Source organism: Ochlerotatus camptorhynchus, unplaced genomic scaffold, assembly GCF_037179485.1.
Source record: "Ochlerotatus camptorhynchus isolate MF236.1 unplaced genomic scaffold, CSIRO-AGI_Acam_v1.1 ptg000062l, whole genome shotgun sequence".
In the NCBI taxonomy this organism is placed as follows: domain Eukaryota; kingdom Metazoa; phylum Arthropoda; class Insecta; order Diptera; family Culicidae; genus Ochlerotatus; species Ochlerotatus camptorhynchus.
Window position 1 is genome coordinate 10,448,885 of NW_027040552.1, and position 22,076 is coordinate 10,470,960.

Sequence of the window (22,076 nt, forward strand, 5' to 3'; positions counted from 1 at the left end):
ATCTCCTCTTCGCTTCTGTTTGGCCGCCTTTTCGGTTCTCTCGATCATTGTTCGAATTGCATCCACCGTTGATCTCCCTTTCCGGAATCCAAACTGCCTCTCCGACAATCCAAAACAAAAGGTGGTAGGGCTGATTAGGTTGTAGCATTGTCCCTTTCAATTGACGCTGTTATTTATCTCCGTTGAGTTCGAGAATTTGCGATGACGAAATCTCTTGAAAATTGAAAGTCAATCAAAACTGTTATGTACAATTCAATGAAATTGTAATGCTCTTTTTTTTTTTTTCTAAGAATAAATGTTGCCGACAATGAAGCAATGTTTTTATTACAATTGCAAAAAAAAAAGGAACAGGTTTTCCGTGGTAAAAATGATGTTTCCAGCAAATAGCATTTCAAATCTTATAATGTCTAGTAGAGTAGGAGTATATTATATACTGTAAATTAATTAAAATGTAAAACGTACATTGGATGAAAGACCTGAATTGATTAATATTTTAATGAAAAAGCACTTAAAATCGTCAATTGTTAATTTTACCCCATATGCACATTTTACCCCCGCTTTCCCTAAAATTCACATTTCAGCGAAGTGTGAGAATAACAATTATTCATAACGTAGAGTTTGAGAATTCATGTTGAAAAACTCAAAAAGTTAGTGAAATCTGCAGGCCGACAAAATCGGGAAAAAAAGCTGGCAAAATCGGGGGTAGACAAAATTGGGAAAGCTCTGTTTTTATTAATATTTATTATTTTTCAACAACAAAACACTTTTCGTTTGATTTTTACTATGTAGGTAGTATCCGAGAGTGAAGTGCATGATTGAGATAAGGGGCTGTTCATAAACTGCGTAGATAGTTTAGGTGGGGGGAGGGTTTTGACAATTATCCACGGCCCATACAAATTTTAAAATTTTTGTATTGACAATTGTATACGCAGGGGGGGGGGGTCATGAATAAAAAAAAAAAAAAAAAGTTTACGTAGTTTATGAACATCCCCTAATAAACGAATATGCTCTCATTTAGTAATGAATAGCCAATCTTTTTCTGATATTCGATACATACCAAGAAAACACAGATCACATGGAACGATTATATGATGAAAAAATCGCTATTTTTCACAGCAGTGAGCGTTAATAGATACATTGGTGGTATTCGAAAAATATTATATGATAAAAATTACAATAATCAGGGTATTTTAGTGGCCAAATTTATGGACTTAAAAATTCCTTTTTTTCTGGGTTGTCTAACATAGTTTTTCCGGTATAATGGAACAGCTGAATATGCTACAATAGATCTGTATCCGTACTTGCTTTTGCTATAGATTGCTGCAGCTTTCTGTAAGTTGCTGCAAGAAAATAATGTGGAGAAGCATGTACCAGAACTTCTGATTTTTGCTGTACATAATCTTACAGAAAAGCAAGTACGGAAGTAGACCTAATATGTACCTGGGCGCCTCTGAGCTCAGTCGGTAAATCGCAGTTATGAAACTGCGCTCAAGAACACGTTACTTCTGACTGCCCTGCGGTTGGAGCCGTGGTGTTAAAATACGCCAAGTGTGGTTCCGACAGACAGTGCTCCAAACGCGAGGACTTCAAACGCATCCGAAAGCAGGCTGCAACCAACAATCAACCAGGACGCAAGAAGGGCAAAACCCCGGCATTCAAGACGGAGGATTTCCCGCCTCTTCGTACTCCTCAGCAATGGCAAGCGAATTCGCGGGTGCAAAAAGCGCCCGCCCCCACTCCCCTCAAGAAACGTATGCATCTTTTGCTGGCAGTGGCGTCGCCTTAACCTCAATCTACCTGTGCACCAACTCTCAAAACCTAAACAATTATCAAAATATTGCTAGCAATGGATAGATATCGAGTTAACTAGAAGATCAAGCGTATTTTTCAACCGATTCGAGTATGAATATGACATTAAATCTGTTTTTGAAAGTTGATGCACAGTGAGGTTACGCGACGCCACTGTTTGCTGGAAAAAGCTCTCCATCCCTCTCTGGATTCTGGAGACAACCAACAGTGCAAAACAACAACCCCGATCTGGTCTCAGCACATTAACTGATGGAAATCTTCGTCAACATGACCGGATAAGCCCGAGCAGATCCAAGTCCTCGGTAAGTTCATTATCCAGCATGGCGTCTAAACTGCTAACTATCGTCACCTGGAATGCTTGCTCTGTAAGAGCAAAAAAGATTGAGCTTGCCAACTTCCTTCGCAAGCACAGCATTGACGTGGGCCTTTTAACCAAGACCCACCTCAAGTCCGGCGAAAACTTCTGGTTGCCTGACAACAACATTATCCGACTTGAGCGCACCAGCTTCAGGGGAGGTGGTGTTGCGGTCGCCATCATGAAAGGGATAAAATACCGCAGTCTGTCCCATATCCGCACCTCTATCATCGAGGCCTTTGGTTTGGAGGTGGAGTCGTTGACTGGATACGTCCAGTTCATCGTCGTCTACTGCCCTTGACAGTGTGCCGCCAGCAGTGGACTAGCGGCTATATTCAAGAAGGACCTGTCTACCATCACCCATACCGGTTCCCGCTTCGTTGTTGGAGGAGATCTGAATACTCGCCATGAGGCCTGGGGGAACTACCAGCCGAATCAGAACGGTCGTCTTCTGTTCGACCACTCGCAGCATGGGCTGTACTCCGTTTGGTTCTCGGACGAGCCAACATTCATCTCACCGGCGGGCAACCAGCAGAGAATACTAAAGAAGACTAATGATTTGGTATGCATTGGGCAGCAGTTATACTTTCAAATGTAATCAACCTGGTTTGCCCAATTTTGCCCAACTTCGAGCTTATTGACCTTGGAAATAGTGCTAATTTTGGATCAAAACCTTGAATATCTTAAGAAATATTGAAGATTGGGATATTAAAAAAAAAAACAACATTTGTGTAGAACATACTAATGTTAAAAAATTACTTCCTGAAAAGTTATTTGCAAAAACATGATTTTCTGAAGGCTCTTACCAAAAATGACATATCTCTGTAAACATAAGAGATGGAGGGTTGACATCTTCAGCAAAAATGTTTGTTATAGATTATTGTCTAAAACTTTGCTCAAGACACCATTTTGCTATCTCGACAAACAAAAAAAGTAAATTTGTAATCTCCTTGCTAGGTGGATTAATCATGAAATGGCTAAGCTCCAAAGAAGGGGCTTTTTAAATGCACAAACTTCTCCTAAGACACGATCGCATAAACTAAAAAACACACGTGTTGGCACTTTTAGACCACTGTTCGGTGGTGGCTGAACTGGGCTGCAACGTGGCCCTTGCTCCAAGCCTGCGCAAGGACTACCACCACGTAAACTGGCCCCAGTTTGGACGCGTGGAAGACAGGCACATAATCGACAACCCGCCGCTTGACACCGTGGAGGACATCAACCGAACGTTGGAGGGACTCCACCAAGCCATAACCGTGGCTGTGCGTCCGACGAGTACCTGTGAGGGGTAAGTTCATTGCCAGAATCTGGACGAATGCTCCAGACCATTCTGGAAGGTTGCCAAGGTCCTAAATACGCACCCCAAACCCATTCCACCGCTCAAAGATGAATATGATGACTCAGGAGACAAATGCGATTGGTGGCCATATTGCCAAATCGCACTTGCTTGGCTCTAACATCCAAAGTCCGCTCGAAGATCAGGTTGCGCAATGCGTACTCAACCTTGATTCCTCCTCTTGTGCTATCCCTTCGAGAAGATTTATAACTCCAAATGTAACACATACCAAAAAGCTCTTGGGGTTTAATAAACGGGCTCTTAGTATATACACTGGCCTAGTAACTGGGCACTGTCCGAGTAGATATCATTTGAAGAACATTGGTCGGGTTCAGAGCAATATCTGCCGTTTCTGTAGCATAGAACAATCTGCTCTGACTGTAGATCTAAATTTCTTCGTAGTGTTATCTTACAACCTAGTGGAATTTGGTCTGCTAATCCTGGAAAGGTAGTTGGTTTCATAACCCATATCATACCTGACTGGGAAAGGACGTGTCCAGGCAATTAGCTGTCCCACTCATTAAATGGTGGTCAGCTTGCTTGATACGAACAGTAAACAAGGGTACCACAAAAGTTCAAATAATGGACGCAGTGGTTCAACTCCCACAGCAAAAAAAATCCCTCCAGAGGATAGGATCTCAGTGGGACAGGTTTGCTAAGCGCTGAAATGCTCCAAGAACATAAAGGAAACCCGGGTTTGACGGAATATTCAACCTAGCGTTGAAAAACCTCATTCTCTGCTGGCCGCTGTCTTCAACAGATGCTTGGAACTGTACTACTATCGAAGCATCTGGAAGACAGCGAAAATAATATCCGCAAACCCGGAAAGGACCCAACATTAGCTTCAAGCTACAGACCGATCAGCCTTCTTTCAGCGCTGAGCAAATTAAACGAGAAACTTATTCTCAATCGTTTGCTCAAGTTTGTCGAGGAACACAACATTCTCCTACCGGAACAGTTCGGGTTCAGGAAAGGGCAGTCCACAAATCATCAGCTAGTACGGTTGATGAATAACATCCGAAGTAACAAAGCTGTATCCAAGTCCACAGTCATGGCATTGTTAGATGTTGAGAAAGTGTTTGACGGGCACGACGGGCTTGTATATAAGCTTTGTAATTTCAACTTTCCTTTGCACCTTGTTAAAATCACCCGTGACTACCTCCAGCAAAGTGTTCTCCATCCAAGCAAGTGTTCCGCAAGGAAGTTTGTTGGGCTCTTTGCTTTACACATCTACACTTCCGATATTCCTCCCCTCGGGTTGCGTGTTCTTTCTGTTCGCAGATAATACCGCAATAACCGTTAAGGGTAGGATGCCTCGCGAAATAACAAACAAGATCCATTGCATTGCATTGACGCCACGTGGAAAATCAAAATCAATGCCTCCAAAACACAAACAATCATGTTCCTCCATCGGCAATCGTCCAAACTAAAATCGGCTCCCTCTTGTACTGTAATCATGGATGGGCACAAGGGTTGAGTGGTCCGCCGAAGTAACCTATTCCGCTCACATGTGGAGAAAACCGTAGTCAAGTGTTCCGCCTTGAATAGGTGTCTGTATCCGCTGATTAACCACAGATCCCGCCTCTCAAAGGTGAACAAACTGACTGTCTACAATCAAATCATAGCACCTGCGATCCTCTACGCAGTGCCGGTGTGGGAATCATGATGCACAGACTCATTAGCATTAGCATCGAACAAGTTGCACAATATCGTAGGTGGTACGAATTCAAAACTATTAAGAGCAAGACGAATATCTATTACTGGACAGATATTAAGTAGGAAATAATTACTCTCTCCCTGATAAAGACATATCCCGACAACATTGATTGTCCTGGCCTCGTCCTTACAACTGGTAGGGAGAGGAAGGATATGTTAGTCCAACATTTACTTAATCAGAAAGAAAATCCAGGTCACTCAGAATAGAGTGTTGAGGATGGTCCTTGATCGTGCACAAGAATTTCAGACCTTTAACGTTCGAAAATTAATTTTTGAATTAGCTGACATTAAAACCAACGACTTTACTTCCCTTCCGAAGGATTTCTATGTAATGACAACAATTTCTTTTAGAATATGCAGAGACAAATTCTCAATAAAGGTAAAGCCTCTATAAACTAAAAAAATAAAATTCTCATCTCTTCTGAATTCTTCTGAAAATTCAATTGAATTCTCCTTAGAATTCTCTAAAAATTCGTTTCTAAATGCCCTTGAATTTATCATAGAAATTTCCGTAAAACTGTTTTCATTTGAATTGTTCCTTCAACGCTTCAACATTCGATTTCCTGTGTATTTTTCGGGGAGATCCCTTGGAATTCTCTTTAGAATCCACTTGAAATTATCATTCAAATTTTCCCATCACAACTTTCTTATAATGTCTTCTCAAAACTTATTTAGAATAATCATTAGAAATGAACCTGGAATCCTACTAACAATTCGTCATGGGATTTCCTTCAGCACTATCAAAAATCTTCTCTGAACTCACATAATTTGGTTTGGCGTTCTAGTCAAATCTCTCTTAGAGTACTTCTCAAAACTCCCTTGGAATTTCTATGCAATACCTGCTTCGTCAGTGTCGGAAATTCGTCCGCAATCTGGAAGATTCAATGGTTCGTTGACTCGAGCACGTCTGAACACATCGTAAACAATCGGAACCTTTTCGTAAAGCTTCACAGGTTGGAGCGGCCGATGGAAGGACGGTGATAGCATCGTAACAAAGTACTGTGGAACTATTGTTGTGAACTCCGTCGTCGGTAAGAAGAAGATCGAGTGTCAAGTGAAGGACGTACTCTTCGTACCCGAGGCAAGATGCAATCTTTTCTCAGTGAAAAAGGTTGAAAGTGCGGGAATGTCGGTAGTTTTCCAAAGCGGGACGGTGAAAATTCTGAACGGCTCGGAGGTGGTCGCGATCGGGAAACGTGGTCATTTGCTCTACGAACTTGAGTTCTACGCGTCGGATGCGTCGTCATTGAATTCGTGAGGGGAGGTTGGTAAGTGTGACATGTTAAGCGAACCCCGCACGTATCAATATATTGACGCGAATGCGAATTATTGACAATAATATTGATGGAGTGAATACAAAAAATTTACATCGATAATTGACGTCAGTATATAATTTATTGACAATACGAATATTGTCAACAAAAGCAATCGTGTTCACGTGCCTCGTAGAAAATGGAATGGCGGGATGACATTGAAGTCGAAAGACTGTGACATTGTCGTTGTTTGCTAACCGTGGTTGTGGGTAGGCAAACCCGAAAGCCTTTCGATAAGGGACGCGTTGGAAAACGTTCGTCGCGAGTTCTCGAGTGAGTCATCGTGGAGCAAGGTACTTTGTGTGCTGCATTGATGATTGGTGTCGGTTTGTGAAAGTGTACCCTATTGCAACAAAAAGCGATGTGCTGCAATGCTTTGAGAAGTATACGACCATCGCTGAGGCACAATTCGGGAGGTGGATTTCTCGAAATCGCTGCGATAACGGAGGCGAGGTATCGAGGCAGTTCCTTCGTCAGGTTTTGCCGCATGAAAGAGATTCTAGTGCAGTATACCGTGCCCTACACACCAACTAGAACAAAACGGGGTCAGTGAGCTCATGAACCGGGCATTGGTAGAAAAGGCTCGCTCGATGCTCGCATACTCTGAAATAAGCAAAGGATTTTGGAGTGAAGCAATTGAAACCGCAGCTTATTTGACAAATCGGATTCCGGCGAGTGCAGTGGAGGAACACAAAACACAGTGTGGAGTGGAACCAAACTGGATATCTCAAACCTACGTGTATTTGGGTGTGTTGCACACTGCCATACTGCCAAGGAACACCGGAAGAACCTTGATGGTAAGTGATGGAAGGACAAATTCGTTGGGTACGTCAAAAATGGGTATCACGTCTTCGACCCTAGGAGCAAGAGGGTGGCGATCTTTCGTGACGTGATCTTCCATGAGAACGTCGGCGGCAAGGTCAGCGGAGCAGATGTTGCGAAACAAGAGAAGCAATCGGAAAGTGGTGACTTCCCGATTATCAGAAACGAAGATAACGATCGCCAAGGAAGTGATACTGAGGAAGATTCAGCAGTTTCTGAAGAAGAGTTTGACGGATTCACCAGCTGTGAAAAAATGGAGGAAGATCAAGAAGCGAATAATGAAGTGGAATCGACCGGGCGAAGTCCCCCCCCCCCATGTATGGCAGAAGAATTTTTATATGGTAGAAGATCTTCCAGATACGCTACTGGAAATGCGGAAGCGTGCCGATTGGTTGAAGCGGCAGACGGCCGTGCAAGAAAAAATGAACTCGTTGAATCGCAATGGGACGTGGACTCTAACGAAGCTGCCTGCTGGGAAAAAGCCAATTTCCTGCAAGTGGATTTTTAAAATGAAGCCTGTTGCGAACGGCGAACAGGACCGTTATAAGGCAAGAGTAGTGGCACGTGGGTTCACTCAGCGGTATTGGTATGATTATACCGAAATATACGCGCCTGTGGCCAGGTTGAACACCTGACGAGCAGTTTTAGCAGTGGCCAACCAGCAACGATTGTCAGTCCACCAGATGGATGTCCGGACCGCCTTCCTAAACGGCGAATCGGAACCGGACGGGTTTCAGCAAGGACAGGACCTGGTGTGTCGCTTAAATCGATCTATTTACGGCCTGAAGCAAGCATCGCGCACCTGGAACGACCGGTTCCACCGGTTTGTGATCAGTATTGGATTTAAACGCTGCGACAACGATCGGTGTCTCTATATCCGGAGTTCTGGTCAGGAAAAAGTATTCCTCGTTCTCTATGTGGACGATATACTCGTTGTCAATCACAGGCTGACGGTAATTCGGACCGTGAAGATGCTTTTGTCGAAGGAGTTTGAGATGGTGGATCTTGGCGCTGAGAGTAGCTTCTTGTGAACTCATATAAAGCGCGATGTGGACGGAAGGATTAGGCGGATTGATCAACAAGCATATCTGAAAGGTTTGCTGAAGAAGTTTGGCATGGACGAGTGCCGGTCAGTGTCTACACCAATTGAATGCCACCTGAAACTGTGGGAGGGAGAAGAAAGCCAACGTACTGACAAGCCATACTGGGAGTTGATAGGCTGGCTGATGTACGTTACGCTTGCTTGCCAGCAGACGCGATTTGTCTGCGTCTGTAAACTAGATGAACCAATACCAAAGCTGCCAAAAGGAGGAGCACTACTGGGTGCACTTGAAAAGAATCTTGCGGTATGTGAAGGGAACCCTGAACCTGGTGTTGGAATTTCATGGTGACGATCAAGAGGCTGTCCTGGCTGCATTCTGCGACGCTGATTGGGTCAATAACGTGAATGATCGATCTGTGAAGATTTTCGGGAGCACGAGCGTTTGGTTAACGTGGAAGCAGCCAACCGTATCGCTCTCTTCAACGGATGCGGAGCTTGTTGCACAGTTGCTTGTGAAGGAGTATGGCTGGTGCCTCTTCTAGCCGATTTTGGAATCCTGCTTGGTGATCCGGTAACGTATTATGAGGACAACCAATCATGTGTTCGTGTTGTGGAAAAGCCTCGTGACAGCAGAAGGATGGAGTATGTCCCCTCCGAAGACCAGCAGGCTGATATTCTGACGAAGGCATTGCCGACTTCTACATTCGTTAAAATGCGAGGGAAGCTTGGTCTGCAGGAATCTCGAAATTGAGCAGGGATGTTGAAGGATAGCAATTCCGCGATGCGACCCAACTATCGGAACCTCTTTTTGAAAAGAACAACTGACATTTTTTAGTTCAGTGTAATATAAATAATCAATCAAGAGTAGATTAAAAACGTATATTTTCAACTCCGTATTTTTACTTTTATTCCGGATAATCACCTGTTTTCCATTACATCTGAACAGTGCAGTGAATCAGAATTTCAAAGAAGATTTTACCTCAACAGGATTCTGAATAAACCCTGCCTAATCAGTGGATTTCTGGAAAATTCCTTTCGGAATCCTCGACAGCAAATTTCGAGGAATTTCAAATATGTGTCATTAGAAATGATGGACTTTATTGTACCTAGTATTTTATATAAAATTTTATTTTAGCAATTCAAAACCTACTACATGTAGAATGAGTATTACTGAAGGAATTTTTGATGCAGTTCATCATCATTACCATAAAAAGACTACTTCAGAAAGATAATTTTTAGGATTCTATTAGGAATTACATCATTGTGAGTTATCCTAATATTAAAACGATGAAGAGCAATTTCGGGCGGTTTATCTAGAAATCCTCGCAAAAAGTAACCATTGAACTATGTGGCTGCATTTGTTATAGATTTGAGGAAAATTAACAAATCTCTGAGGTCCCCTTTTCATAAACCAGTTATTGACCATCCCCTCTCCCTCTCTCCCCCTTTCCCTAGTTCGACTTACCTGTTTAATCGTGAACTCGTTAATTAAGTGATGATTATGTTCATTTAATGTACAGTGTAACGACACGCAGTCTGAGTGGAATAGCAGCTCTTGCAGGGTGTAGACGCGGTTCAGGCCAAGCGATTTCTCGATACCGTCCGGCAGGTAGGGATCGTAGAAGCTAACATTGAAACCGAACACCTTCGCCCGAAGGGCCACAGCACTGCCTATTCTGCCCAAACCGACTAACCCCAGGGTGTCTCCTCGTATTCTCGCGCAGCCCTAAAAACGTTAGAAAACGGGAAAATGCTTTAAGTACAATCCGAACAGCTCTTACGAGTGATCGCAACCAACCTGCGCTGCGTCCCGCACTTGTTCTGGTCCTGTGAACTTTTTGCCTTCCCGCACCATATTCGCTAGCCAGTACGTCCGCCGGTAAAGGTTTAGGATCAGACACATGGTGGTATCGGCGACCTCTTCGACGCCATAGCCCGGCACATTGCACACGGCAATGCCCAGCTCGCCGGCAGCTTTCACATCGATGTTGTCGACTCCGCTGCCGATGCGGACGATTATCCGTAACGCTTTGAACTTTTCCAGATCTTCTTTTGTGAGGATGATTGTGTGCCACATCAGTGCTCCCACTGCTTCGTTTAATACCTGTTGGAAGATGCAAAGGAAAAACGTTTAGTTTTTGTGTGTGATAGGGTTTAGATTATACATTAGTGTATTTTTTAAAAGATAATTGTTATTTCAGATAAGGTACACCGGAGAAAGTTGAAATGCGCGGGGAAGCTGAAATGTGCTATCCCTTGAAATAAAATAAAAATATTCAAATATTAGACACTTGTAGGAGTAAGTTAGTTATCAACATAGCACATGTAAAGTCTCATATAGACAAAAATGATATAAACAATTTTGGACATCAAAATATTTATAGTTTCAGAATCCTGCGCCATTTTGCGCCGGAAAAAGATTTTTGAGGTGAGAATACAACTAAAAAATCGATTATTTTATAATAACATTATACAATGTTCTGCAAAAACTTGCAACATATTTTATAGAAGGTATAAAAAATTGTAGGAAATCTTAGAAAAAATTATACTTAAAATTATGATTTTAACGGGCTTTTCACAACCAACGGTATTTATCTCGTACAGTATAAGAGCTAGGAATGTGTTGTCTTCAGAATAATGTGTGGTTATGTGTGTATTCAATCTGACCCCTACTGACCGGCAGTGGTATTATTCTTCTTTCCTTTATTTAACGTCGGTCTCTGTTCCGCAATCTAGTGCCAATCACCGACGAACATCGATTGCCATCATCCATTGACGACAATCGAATGTGCAGGAATGCAGCTTCCACACCTGCGTAGGATATCGCACCCATTCACAACACACATGGGCCGGGACCAACGGCTTTACTTCCCTTCCGAGGGAAGACGTGACCAGAGATTTTTATGCCTCAGAAAAATCCCACCGACCTCGGTTGGGATTGAACCCAGACCCATTGGGGTGTTAGAAAGCAGTCACGTTTACCACTACACCAGCGGCGCCGGCTGCAGTGGTATTATTGACAGTGGTATTATTGAAGAAAGCCATCTGCAATTTCTCGTTTTCAGTAATTGCAGACAGCTTTAGGCCGGGAGTTATAAGGTGATAGCTCTATTGCAGATTCAGCAAACCCATTTCAGAATATCTGGAGAGTCACACTAATTCCCAGGTCACTTTCAATCACAATAAGCCCCACATGTATGCATCATCGTTGTCAAATGACACTTCCAGAAGAATAATAATTGGACAGCTCTCAACACCGCACAGTGGGGCAACGATCCCGGTAGCGTGGCCAAAACCTCTAGCAATGCTCACGTGGGTATGCATTATACAGATTTATTGCAGTCTTGGACAAATAGCCAGCTTTTGGTGGTTTCTGAATAGTTCGTATTCCTGTAACATAGGTGGCGCTCGAATATATCTTTTAAATAAGGTACAAGGATGAGTTCTAAGGCAAAGTTGTGTATTTTATAGTGCTGAAGAAATTTCCAAATCGGTCTACACTAACCACTCCTATAGCCCCGTAACGTGGGTAGATCACCTCTTCGTGGTACGTACGTTACCACCGATTCCTGGTCCTAACTACTTCAAACTAGGGGAACAGGATTTTTCAGTAATCAAAGGAACACATCTTATTCCTTGTTGCTGGTTATGCCTTGTTGATAGTGACAAGACTCGGCTTTGTCCACCAAGGATGATCTTGAAACAAGTCTTCATCTATGTGATTCCTAATCTCCTATTCGTTGTTCTCTAGTTTAAAGTGGTAAAGACTAGGGGGTTCTGATGCATGGTCATTATCGGTGTCATTGTTTAATTTTGTTGCTAAGGAATCCAATTTTGACTGACAAAGGGGTACGCCTTTGGAGGGTGTTTCAACGCTCCGAAGGGTATTAATAGCAGGACCTTTCAATTAAAGTCGAATCCTTGTGATAAATACAAGAATGACAACTGTAAATAAACGAATACTTCATCATTTCTCAATACAGTGTTCACTCGGCTGTGGACAGAAGCAGACCACGCTCAATGTGTGTCACGCGATCGTCTGTTTACTCGGCAGCAACCATTGTGTGGTCCTCCTCATTGTTCTTCATCAGCAGTTGTTTCAGTCAATGTGTCGTCGACTTTGAAAAGCAACCGTTTCGTGATGAGTGTGTGAGTGATGACCACGTTTTGCGTCCATTGCTGCAATGGAAGCACTCTGCCCCCCGTTGGCGAATCGGCCATACAATGAAACCACTGGAAGCGACTCCCGTTCTGGTGGAGGAGGCTTATTGGATAGCGTGAACTAGAATCCTCGGCTCTGTACAGTTAATTCGGTTGAGCCTTATCAAATAAATTAATTAACAAAAAAAAATCATTTATCAATAGTGATGGAGTAATACGACATGCACTAAACTAAGGACACGGGATATACTACAATAGACCAAAATACTGGTCGCAGTGGTGTTAGGTCCCGAACAGAAGAAAAAACCACTCCTATAAACAAATCATGCTCCTTTTTGAACTAATTTGAGTTACTGACATTTTTATACCCCACGATTTTGAAACATTTTTGTAGATAGCTTTACAATCTCGGATTTTCAAAAAGAAAAGCAGCCCAAGCAAAATCTGCTCTCACCGAGAGTAAGTAGCAAGTGATTGAAAGTGTCTGTAAAAATATAAAATCCCACATAGGACTTTTCCGAAACATGCTATTTCCCCTATTTCCTGTTCCATGTTGGTCAAGAAACTTGTTGCCTATTCGGGATAGATTATGCTTTTGATTGTGCTGCGCTTCGGGAAGAACTTCTCGGCGGACGTATGTATTGTGAATTTCTAGTATGAAGATCTCGGAATTTACTGTCAGTAGTTCTCAGAATTTGTCGTCAGAAGATCTCTGTACTTATCCTTGGAAGCTTTCTGGATTTCTCGTCGGAGATTTTGTGAATTTCTCTTCGGAAGTTCTTTGAACTTCTACCCGAGCAAAGCTGGAGATCAAATTGAAATCAAAATTTGCTGTTATGATGCAACTTATTTTGAATACTCCAGTTGATCTCATTTTGGTTGACTTAACGGTTAACACAGCAAAAATGAGAGCCAACTTTTACACTGTTGAATCAAACGGAATACTAATCTTGCTTTCAATGAAATCAATTTGATTTCTGATTTTACATTCATAATGTTTAACTGAGGACGGGCCTGGCGTAAATCGTAGTATCCATACTTCTCACGCTGAAAGACTTGAGCACAAATCTCACCCCGGGCAAGTAACGAACAATCTAAAATGTGTTAAACAAAACAAATAAACAATGCTAGTTAGTTCAAAGACAGATGAGCTTAAATTAAATTTTAAACAAGATGTTAACAGCAGAACTTCAAGTTATGTCGCTTTCATTTAAAAAGTTTTGACTGCATACTGAAAGAAAGTGTTGGAAAAGTTCGCGATATTTCACGAAGTTCACCAAGGGAAAAGTTCATGCGTCATAGTGAGTTTTCGCGAACTTTTCCATCACTGCTGAAAGCACAATATTATATCAGACTAATGTCGTGACAATTGAAATCAAAATGAGTTTTAATTATGATAGGAACTACAAACTTTAATATCGATTTGCTTTCATTTTGTTAACCAACTTTGCTCGGGTACGCGGATGTTCGCTAAATTTCTTTCCGGATGCTTTAAACTTCTCCTCGGAAGATCTTTGAAATTCTCGCCGGAAGATTTCTTATCTTCTACTCGGAATTTCTCCTTCTGTCGGAGGTCTGTGACCTTCTCCTCTGAAGTTCTGTGATTTTCTCCTCTGAAGTTCTGTGAACTTCTCCTCTGAAGTTTTGTGAACTTCTCCTTGGAAGTTCTCTGAACTGCTCGTCGGACGTACTATGAACATCTTCTGAACATCAGAACATCTCGTCGGAAATTCTCTAAACTTCTTTTTGAGCTCGTCGGAAATTCTCTAAACTTCTTTTTGGGCTCGTCGGAACTTCAGAAAACTTAAATGAAGTTCTGTGTGGTTCTCGAAACCTCTCTTCAGAAAATCTCTGAACATCTTATTAGATGTTCTCTGAACTTTTCGTCGAACTTCAGGGATCTTTGATTAAGTTCTGTGAACTTCAGGGATTTTTCTAAGTACTCTATACTTCAGGGAAGTTCTGTAAACTTTTCGTCCTAAGTTATGTGAACATTTGTACGAAAAATATTGGGGTTTTGTAAACTTTTCGTTGGATGTTCTTTGAACTTCCTCAAAGTTCAGAGAATGTTGCCTGAAGTTCAGAGATTTTCGCATTAAGTTAAGTTCAGATAATTTCGCCTGAACTTCAGAGAACTTCACTTGAAGTTATCATATCATTCATAAACTGCATAGGAACACTTTCAAGCTCCTTCAGAGTAGTTCTGAGATCTTCAAGGAAGTATTGTAGTCTCTAAAAAAGTTCAGCGAACTTCAGAGTTGTTTTATGATCTTCAGAGAAATTCTTCGAACGTCAACAATTTCTGAGATCTTCTTCGAATTTCAAGCATAATTAAGCATAATTAATCAAGCATAATTAATAAGCATAATCAAGCATAAGTTCGAATTTCGAACTTCAAGCATAATCTAGTGATCTTCAAAGATCACGTCTAAGGTTAAGGTGAAATGTTACTTAATCAGGGCAGCGAGTTACCTCACATCTCACACCATGCAGAATAGGCCAGAAATTAAAATCTCTGCAGCTCTCTGAAGTTTACAGGAAATTGGTAAGAGTATTCGATAGTCTGTAAAACCACTCTGAAGTTGGGCATACTTCATCGGTTTACAGCGCATAGGACTTTTCTTAGGGTAGCAGAGCTTAGTTGAAGTTCGCAGAAGTTTTCTGATGTTATCTGAATTTCTCTCTGGTCTTCTATGATGTTTGCAGAACAGTTTTGAAATGTTTAGTGTAATTTACAGAACTCTACTACAGCTATTTGAAGTTCGCTGAGCCAGGGTGGCAAGTGAATTTCCATTTTGAAATTCCTGTTTTTTTCTGGTTTTCCAGGTCAATGATTTAAACATTTCCTGTTTTTACAAACCATGTATTTAAAAAACAATTTTTAATACAAAAAAAAAGTGAATCCTTGTATCATCATTCTTCGCGCAATGCGGAATTTTACAAACCAAAATAGGTATTAAGGTTTTTGTGAATACCCGTGAAATATTTAACTGATTGTTTGATGTAAAGAAGCTAGTAGGGAGCCGCGCTACTTCATCATATCATGGCGCGTTTTCACTCATGTTTTTGCAAAAACATCTTTGCTTACAAGATTAATTACGATTGACACTGAAACATTTGCGATAACCCGTAAAATGAGCGATTTTAGGGGTGTATGACGAAGAAAAGCTGAGATACGACGGACTAGCGCGGAGCCCTATCTAATGTCTGAAATTTAGAGATCTATAAGCCCCTAAATCTTGAGATTTCTGTTTTTAAAACTGTAATGTTTTTAACTTTATTATTGAGATTTTTAGCCAACGGGCTAGTTTATCTCAAGGTGAAATTGCGAAGTGTGATATGAATGAGGACCAAGGTTGCAAAAACTCATATTAGCTAAAACAATGTTTTTTTTTTTTTTTAATTATGAAATACTTAGATGCTACACACTAAGATTTTGTTTCCGTATTCGGTAAATTTTACCGAAATCAGAACAGCTGAACGTTCGGTAAAACTTTGAACTTCATTGAACAGCCTTTAAACTATTGAAGTTGAAAATAATATCAAAACATGTTTAACCTTGTTTAAATGATCAAATTTTGTCATTTTAGTGGAGATTTAGTTTCAAAGAAGCTGAAAAGCAATTGAATTGAATTGCATAAATTTTACCGAAAAGTTCAGCTGTTCAGATTTCGGTAAAAATTACCGAAGTCGGCGATAATTTCTAAGTGTGTATGATCATATTTTGAATTGGTAAAGATACAAGAAGAGGTTGCCAAGAATGTGTTTGACATATTAAACCTGTTTATTTCACTTCATGAGAGTCACAATCAGCGATTTTTCACACACTCACTCACTCCCTCACTCACTCACTCCCTCACTCACTCAGCAATCAGCAAATCGCTGATTGTGACTCATAGAAAGCAAAATTTACAGGTTTTATGTTTCAAACGCATACTTTGTAACCTCTTCTTGTAAGTTACAAGTAAAACCATACCATCATACCATCTTTTGGTTTTATTATTCCGAAAATCATTATTTTAGCTGAAATGAGTATTTGCAACCTTGATGAGGACTCTTTAAACAAACCTTTGCTTTTAACAATTTTACGGATTTCCAGTTTGTTTAAATTTTCCGCAAATTGTCAACGATTAAGGATCTTATTTAGCGGAATTTTGATTGCAACATGATTTCAAAATCATATGATTAAAAGATTTCATAAACAACGCTGGTTTAATAACTCTCGTTATTAAAAAGACTGACTGCTGAAGTTCATAGAAACTCCCAAAAGTTCATAGAACTTCCCTGAAGCGTTAAGGTCTTTCCTGAAGGGTTCATTGAAGTTTGTATTGCCCGAAGTTCGAAGGACTTTTTTTTAAGATCTTAGGACTTCCCTGAAGTTCGGAGTTTTTTGAAATTCATATGAATTTCTTAAATATCGTAGAAGTACCACGAAGTTCGTAGAAATTCTCAGAAGTTCGTAAGACTTCCTTCAAGTTCGAAGAACTTTCTCGAAGATCTGAGGACTTCCCTGAAGTACATAAGGCTTTAAATATCGAAGGGTTTTCCAAAAGTTTGTGGGTCTTTTCTTAATTTCTTGGAAAATCCCTGAAGTTTAGAGAGCTGCCATGAATTTCGTAGGACTACCTGTAGTTCAATCGACTTCTCGGAAGTCACTATGTTAAGTTCAGAGGACTTCCCAAGAGTATTGAAGACTTCTCTGAAGCTCGGAAAAAATCCATAAGTGTCACAGGATTATCCTTAAGCGTTAAGCAATGCCTAAATGTCGTAGAAGTTACATTAAATCTGTAGAAAATTCTGTAAAATTCCTAGTTATTCCCCAAAGATTAAAGGACTTCCCTGAAGTTCGTAAGACTTCTCTTCTGTAATTTGTAGAACTTCTCTGAAGGTTCGGAGAGATTTCCTGACCGTCGTAGGTCATCACAGTAGTTCACAGGATTTTCCTGAAACTTGAAAGACTTTCCCGAATTTTGAAGAACTTTCTTGAAGTTCGAAGGCCTTATTTGAAGTTTTTAGAAACAGAACTTTTTTATTGAACATGTTGAACAGGTACTTCAAAGTAGTCACTGCTTAAGTCTGCTATCAATTAAGCACAAATCGAGAAAAAAATTAATTAAAAATAAATACAAAACATATTTCCTAAATTCTCAGGGTAAATTTTGTTCATCAATGTTTAGTTGTGTGAAAGCTTTAGCTTGAACAAAATGGTTAGTTTTGACTTGATTATAAAAAGAAACTTTGACATACATAAAATTTATAACCTATTTAAATTATACAAACAAGATTATTTTCCTGGTGGACTTATGAAATTCCTGATTTTTTTCCCGGTTTTTCCAGGTGAAATTCCCGACTTTTTCCCGGTTTTCCTGGTTTTCCTGGTTCACTTGCCACCCTGCTGAGCTCATCTATGTTTTCCATAATTTCCATGATATTTGTAATTTTTTTCTGCTGATTGTAGTAGATTGGTGAATACAGAGAAACTGGATAATATGACGAACTTTATGGGAACTGGATTGAACGATTGAACTTATAAAGAAAGTAGGTTTTACTACTCGGTATGCAGAGGAAATTTGGTGAATAGTTGGAGCGTAGTTGTGTGATAGTGATTAACTAAAGGTTGAGTGCTTAAGCGGCGTCGGTGGTGTAGTGCTAAGCGTTATTACCTCTCACCCCAAAAGGCTTGGATTCAATCTCAGTCGGGGCCGCCGGGATGTTCAATCCCAGTCGGGGCCGCCGGGATGTTCAGAGGCGTACAATCTCTGATCACGCCTTCCTTCGGAAGGGATGTAAAGGCCGTTGGTCCCCAGTCCATGAGTTGATGGCTCGATAGGTAAGGTTCAGGTGTGGAAATGAGCGGCGTGTAGTGGTTAGCGTGATTACCTCTCACCCCAGCAGGCCTGGGTTCAATCCCAGTCGGCGCCGCCGAGATGTTCTGAGTCATAACATCTCTGAAATTTGAGCTGGACGATTTATCCTTAAGATAATTATATATGACAATTTAACCAGGTTTGCAAACAAAATCGAACTGGTTACAGTTACAGATATAAATTCCCTCTAAAGTTTACAGTTTCTTCACAGCGATATAAACGTGAAAAAGCTCAGGCGTCCACCTCTTAGTTCGCCTTTTTGTCCACCTAAAATATTCATAAGTATTACAAGTAATCAAGAGTTAATGAACAATCAACAAAGCATCCTATTACACTAGCAACCCCGCAATCTGATGCTATCATAATTTTCAGCAATGTCAGGAATGCTCACGAACCCCCAACATTTGCCAGAAACTTACTACTAACTCAAGATATCTTCCAAATAAGCCTCAAAATTGCATTTTTTTTATCAAATGTTAAATTCAGTCCTCTATATACGTAATACGCGCGCGAGGCTTAAACCTCTGTAGACTACTTTTTTTAATTAATCTACCACTATTAAATCAAATATTCTATCACCATCATCATATTGAAGAACGAACTCCGTAAGCATCCTAAAGTTGTCATGGTTGAACGCAGAAAAAAAATGTCTATTCAACCGTTGTACAAAACCTTATGTGTGGAATTACGAAGAAAGTTCTACATAGCATTTGGATTTGGTGAAGAAATATAGTGAAATAAAGATACGTAAACCAAGCTTATATATAAAATTACATTCCCTGAAAATTTCATGGCAGTCGGTTGAGAGACTTATTTTTGGCGAGTACTTATATGTGAAAATACTTGGAAATATAGGGGAAATGCAGGTAATGTCGGCCTAAGTGTCCCTAATTTGGACCCATACATAAATTCAGCAATCAACTAAATTTTCAATAGCAACCAAAAATATCCATTAGTAACGTCCCAATAACGCGTTCATCTAGATAAAATTGATAAATAGCAGACTTTTAGCGATGGGCCCAAATTAGGGACATGTAGGCCGGCATTACCTACATTTCCCCTATCTACAGTATTATTTTGAGAACAATTTCAGTTTATATTGGACAATAAATACGTGCCATATACAAAGCATAAATTGCTTTGATGATGGAAGTGTACTAATAATGCCAAATAATGGTCAAGAATCCAAAAAACAACTGTCTACGTAGTTAATGAACAGCCCTAAGGTAGGGAACGAAAAATTATGTTTTTTTGGCCCAATGTCCCACTCACTGACATTTAAAGACTTATTAAACACAATAGAGATAGCATTGGTCGGTTCTGCTTAAAGACGCATTTTATGTGACTTTAAGGTTCGTAATTTGAATAATCAAATCCATATTTTTTATAAATTGTTCTACTTTCTCATTTACCGTGCGACGAACAGTATGCTGTGACTGTGACTGTTTTCGTGGACGATCCCATAACCTACAATATCATGTTCTGGAGAAGTGTGTCTCTTAAATCTACGATAGAGTTAAAAAGCCCTGAAAACTAGACTGAACTTACTTTTTCGTGAATCTCCGATGTGCTCTGTGCGTCGCAAAACGCGACTGTGGCAACGTCCTTCAGTATTGGCATCTCGATCGAACAGTCCCGGCCGTCCAGCAGTGCAACCAACGGCCGCGACTGCAATGGTCCATTCGAGATTGGACCGCGAACATCGCCCAAACGGGATCGTTTCGGCATCATGTTGCTATTGCGGGTGACGTATTTTGGCGGGGATTTTGGGACTTCGGCGGTTCAACTTTGCAAACTCTACCACCAACTACTATGGCTATGTGGATTTGTTTTCTTCTATTCACTGCACTACTTTTTTTTTCTCTCTGGTATAGAATCAGCAACTGACGAAGAAATGCATCAGACTGCTCGATTGTACACTTTGTTTCAACACTGGCGTTTATTGCACCACATGAATACTCCTTTTGTACGCACTACTTCTTCCTTTCCTGTTGAATATGAATAGCGAATATTAATTTCTGTAAACGATAAGCACTTATTATAACTTTCATCTAACCACAGCACACGCACTAGGCTTATTAGGGCAAATACACATATACGAATATGTGGACGAATAAACACTAGCAACTATTTATAACCAAATATTCTTCATTTAAATTCACAGACTGGTTGTTTTGCTTATTTTTCGGCTGCCAAATCGGTATCCTATTTGAGTAAATTATACAACTTTGGGTTGGTTCGGCACAGCAAGCAATTGCTATTGATTTTATAGCATCCTGAACTTGTTTGGTTTAATGAATATTTTCGATACGAAATTATTCTGCACTTGTATCACATTCTCTCTCGGTTTACCCGTTGCGTGCCGATGATGTTGGTGGGTGAAAGGTTATTTTTGTCGAGCAGTGGCCCTCATTGTGACGAGTTCTAAAAAAGGATGGAAAAGAGAAGCATACAATTAGTACCATTATCTATTTGATGTGGATATAATATAATTTTAATTGGTTTAAATATTTCACAAGATGCGATTTTTTTCAACATCATCTTCTTCACGACAGCCAATTTAATCCCATTTACCGCATACAACACAGCATCTTCAGAAAAGCGCTACACACAGAAATTCATCCGGCACAATCCAGCGCGCCAAACCACAGCAGAGAATACTTTTAAAGTCTTTCCGAGCCAAGAGTTCACAATCCAGTTTACCAGTTCACCCTTCTCGTCGTGCGATGGGTGGAATTTAAACGGAGATCTGCAAACGACCGACAGATAAAAGGGGTGAAATTTTATCGATTTTCCCGGCTACAACTCCAACAGCTAGAGCCAGCCAATGTGGGCACAGCCAGCGCACACTGACTGGCACAACGAACAAGGAGAGTATCAACATCATCAGCAGGCAGTACACTGCTGGAACGAGTGAAACCACGCGTACATGAGCCTGCTCCCTTCGTCGTTCTCAGGTTACCAGCCAACCCGTGCCTAGTACTTCTCGATGTGGCCGCACTCTTTAAAATAGATGGGTGCCGGCTTTTCCCGGTGCGTTTTAGATACTTGCTCTCGTCGTCCTGGTTTAAGCTGGTTCAGAAAAAAAAAATAATGAAATCTGAAATTCATAGCATAGGACATAGCGAATACTGACAGCAAATTGCGTAAATTATGAGAACTAAAATTAATTACTGCGCAGTATCCTGGGTCAAGTATGGTTGAGTCAAGGAGAATATTTAGAAACTTCTAGGGCTAATCCAAGGGGTTTCAGAAGCATGCCTAGTGAATCTTAAAAACATTTCAAAGACTAACCTAAGTGAGCACTGAGAACTGGAGATCAAATCTACATGACTTCGAAATTAGACTTGTAAGTCCTCTTCTAGTCTAGTCAACACATAGACAGTCAGTACTTCAGGGATGTGCAACAAACATTACTGTACAACAATTCTTAAAATTAGTAGATATCAACTGGGTATTAATGGGTAAATGACTTACGAATTTAATCAGTAACTATAACCCATTTCAAGTTTATGCCACATGATGTTATGAGGTCGCACGAAGCTCATAGGAGCTGTTCATAAACTACGTAGATAGCTTAGTGGTGGGGGTTAACGAGTATCTACGGTTCATAGAAATTGTTGAAACATTGCACAGTGGTCCAGAATGCAGATTT

The 22,076-nt window shown here is 40.6% G+C and overlaps 1 protein-coding gene across 13 annotated transcripts in view; it reads right to left on the minus strand.

Moving 5' to 3' along the window:
* Positions 1-22,076, minus strand: part of CtBP (C-terminal binding protein) — a 226,384-nt gene that overhangs the window by 33,898 nt on the left and 170,410 nt on the right. For 11 of the 13 annotated variants that reach the window (XM_065216367.1, XM_065216361.1, XM_065216358.1 and 8 more), the window contains exons 1-3: positions 19,970-20,439; positions 10,192-10,497; positions 9,859-10,119 (exon numbers count right to left, since the gene is read on the minus strand). In XM_065216367.1, the coding sequence (XP_065072439.1) occupies positions 9,859-10,119; positions 10,192-10,497; positions 19,970-20,152 (750 nt within the window). In that variant the 5' untranslated portion in view covers positions 20,153-20,439. Of the gene's footprint in view, positions 1-9,858; positions 10,120-10,191; positions 10,498-19,969; positions 20,440-20,773; positions 20,846-22,076 lie in introns of those variants that run through there. The other 2 variants (XM_065216356.1, XM_065216357.1) reach the window with 2 other exon arrangements.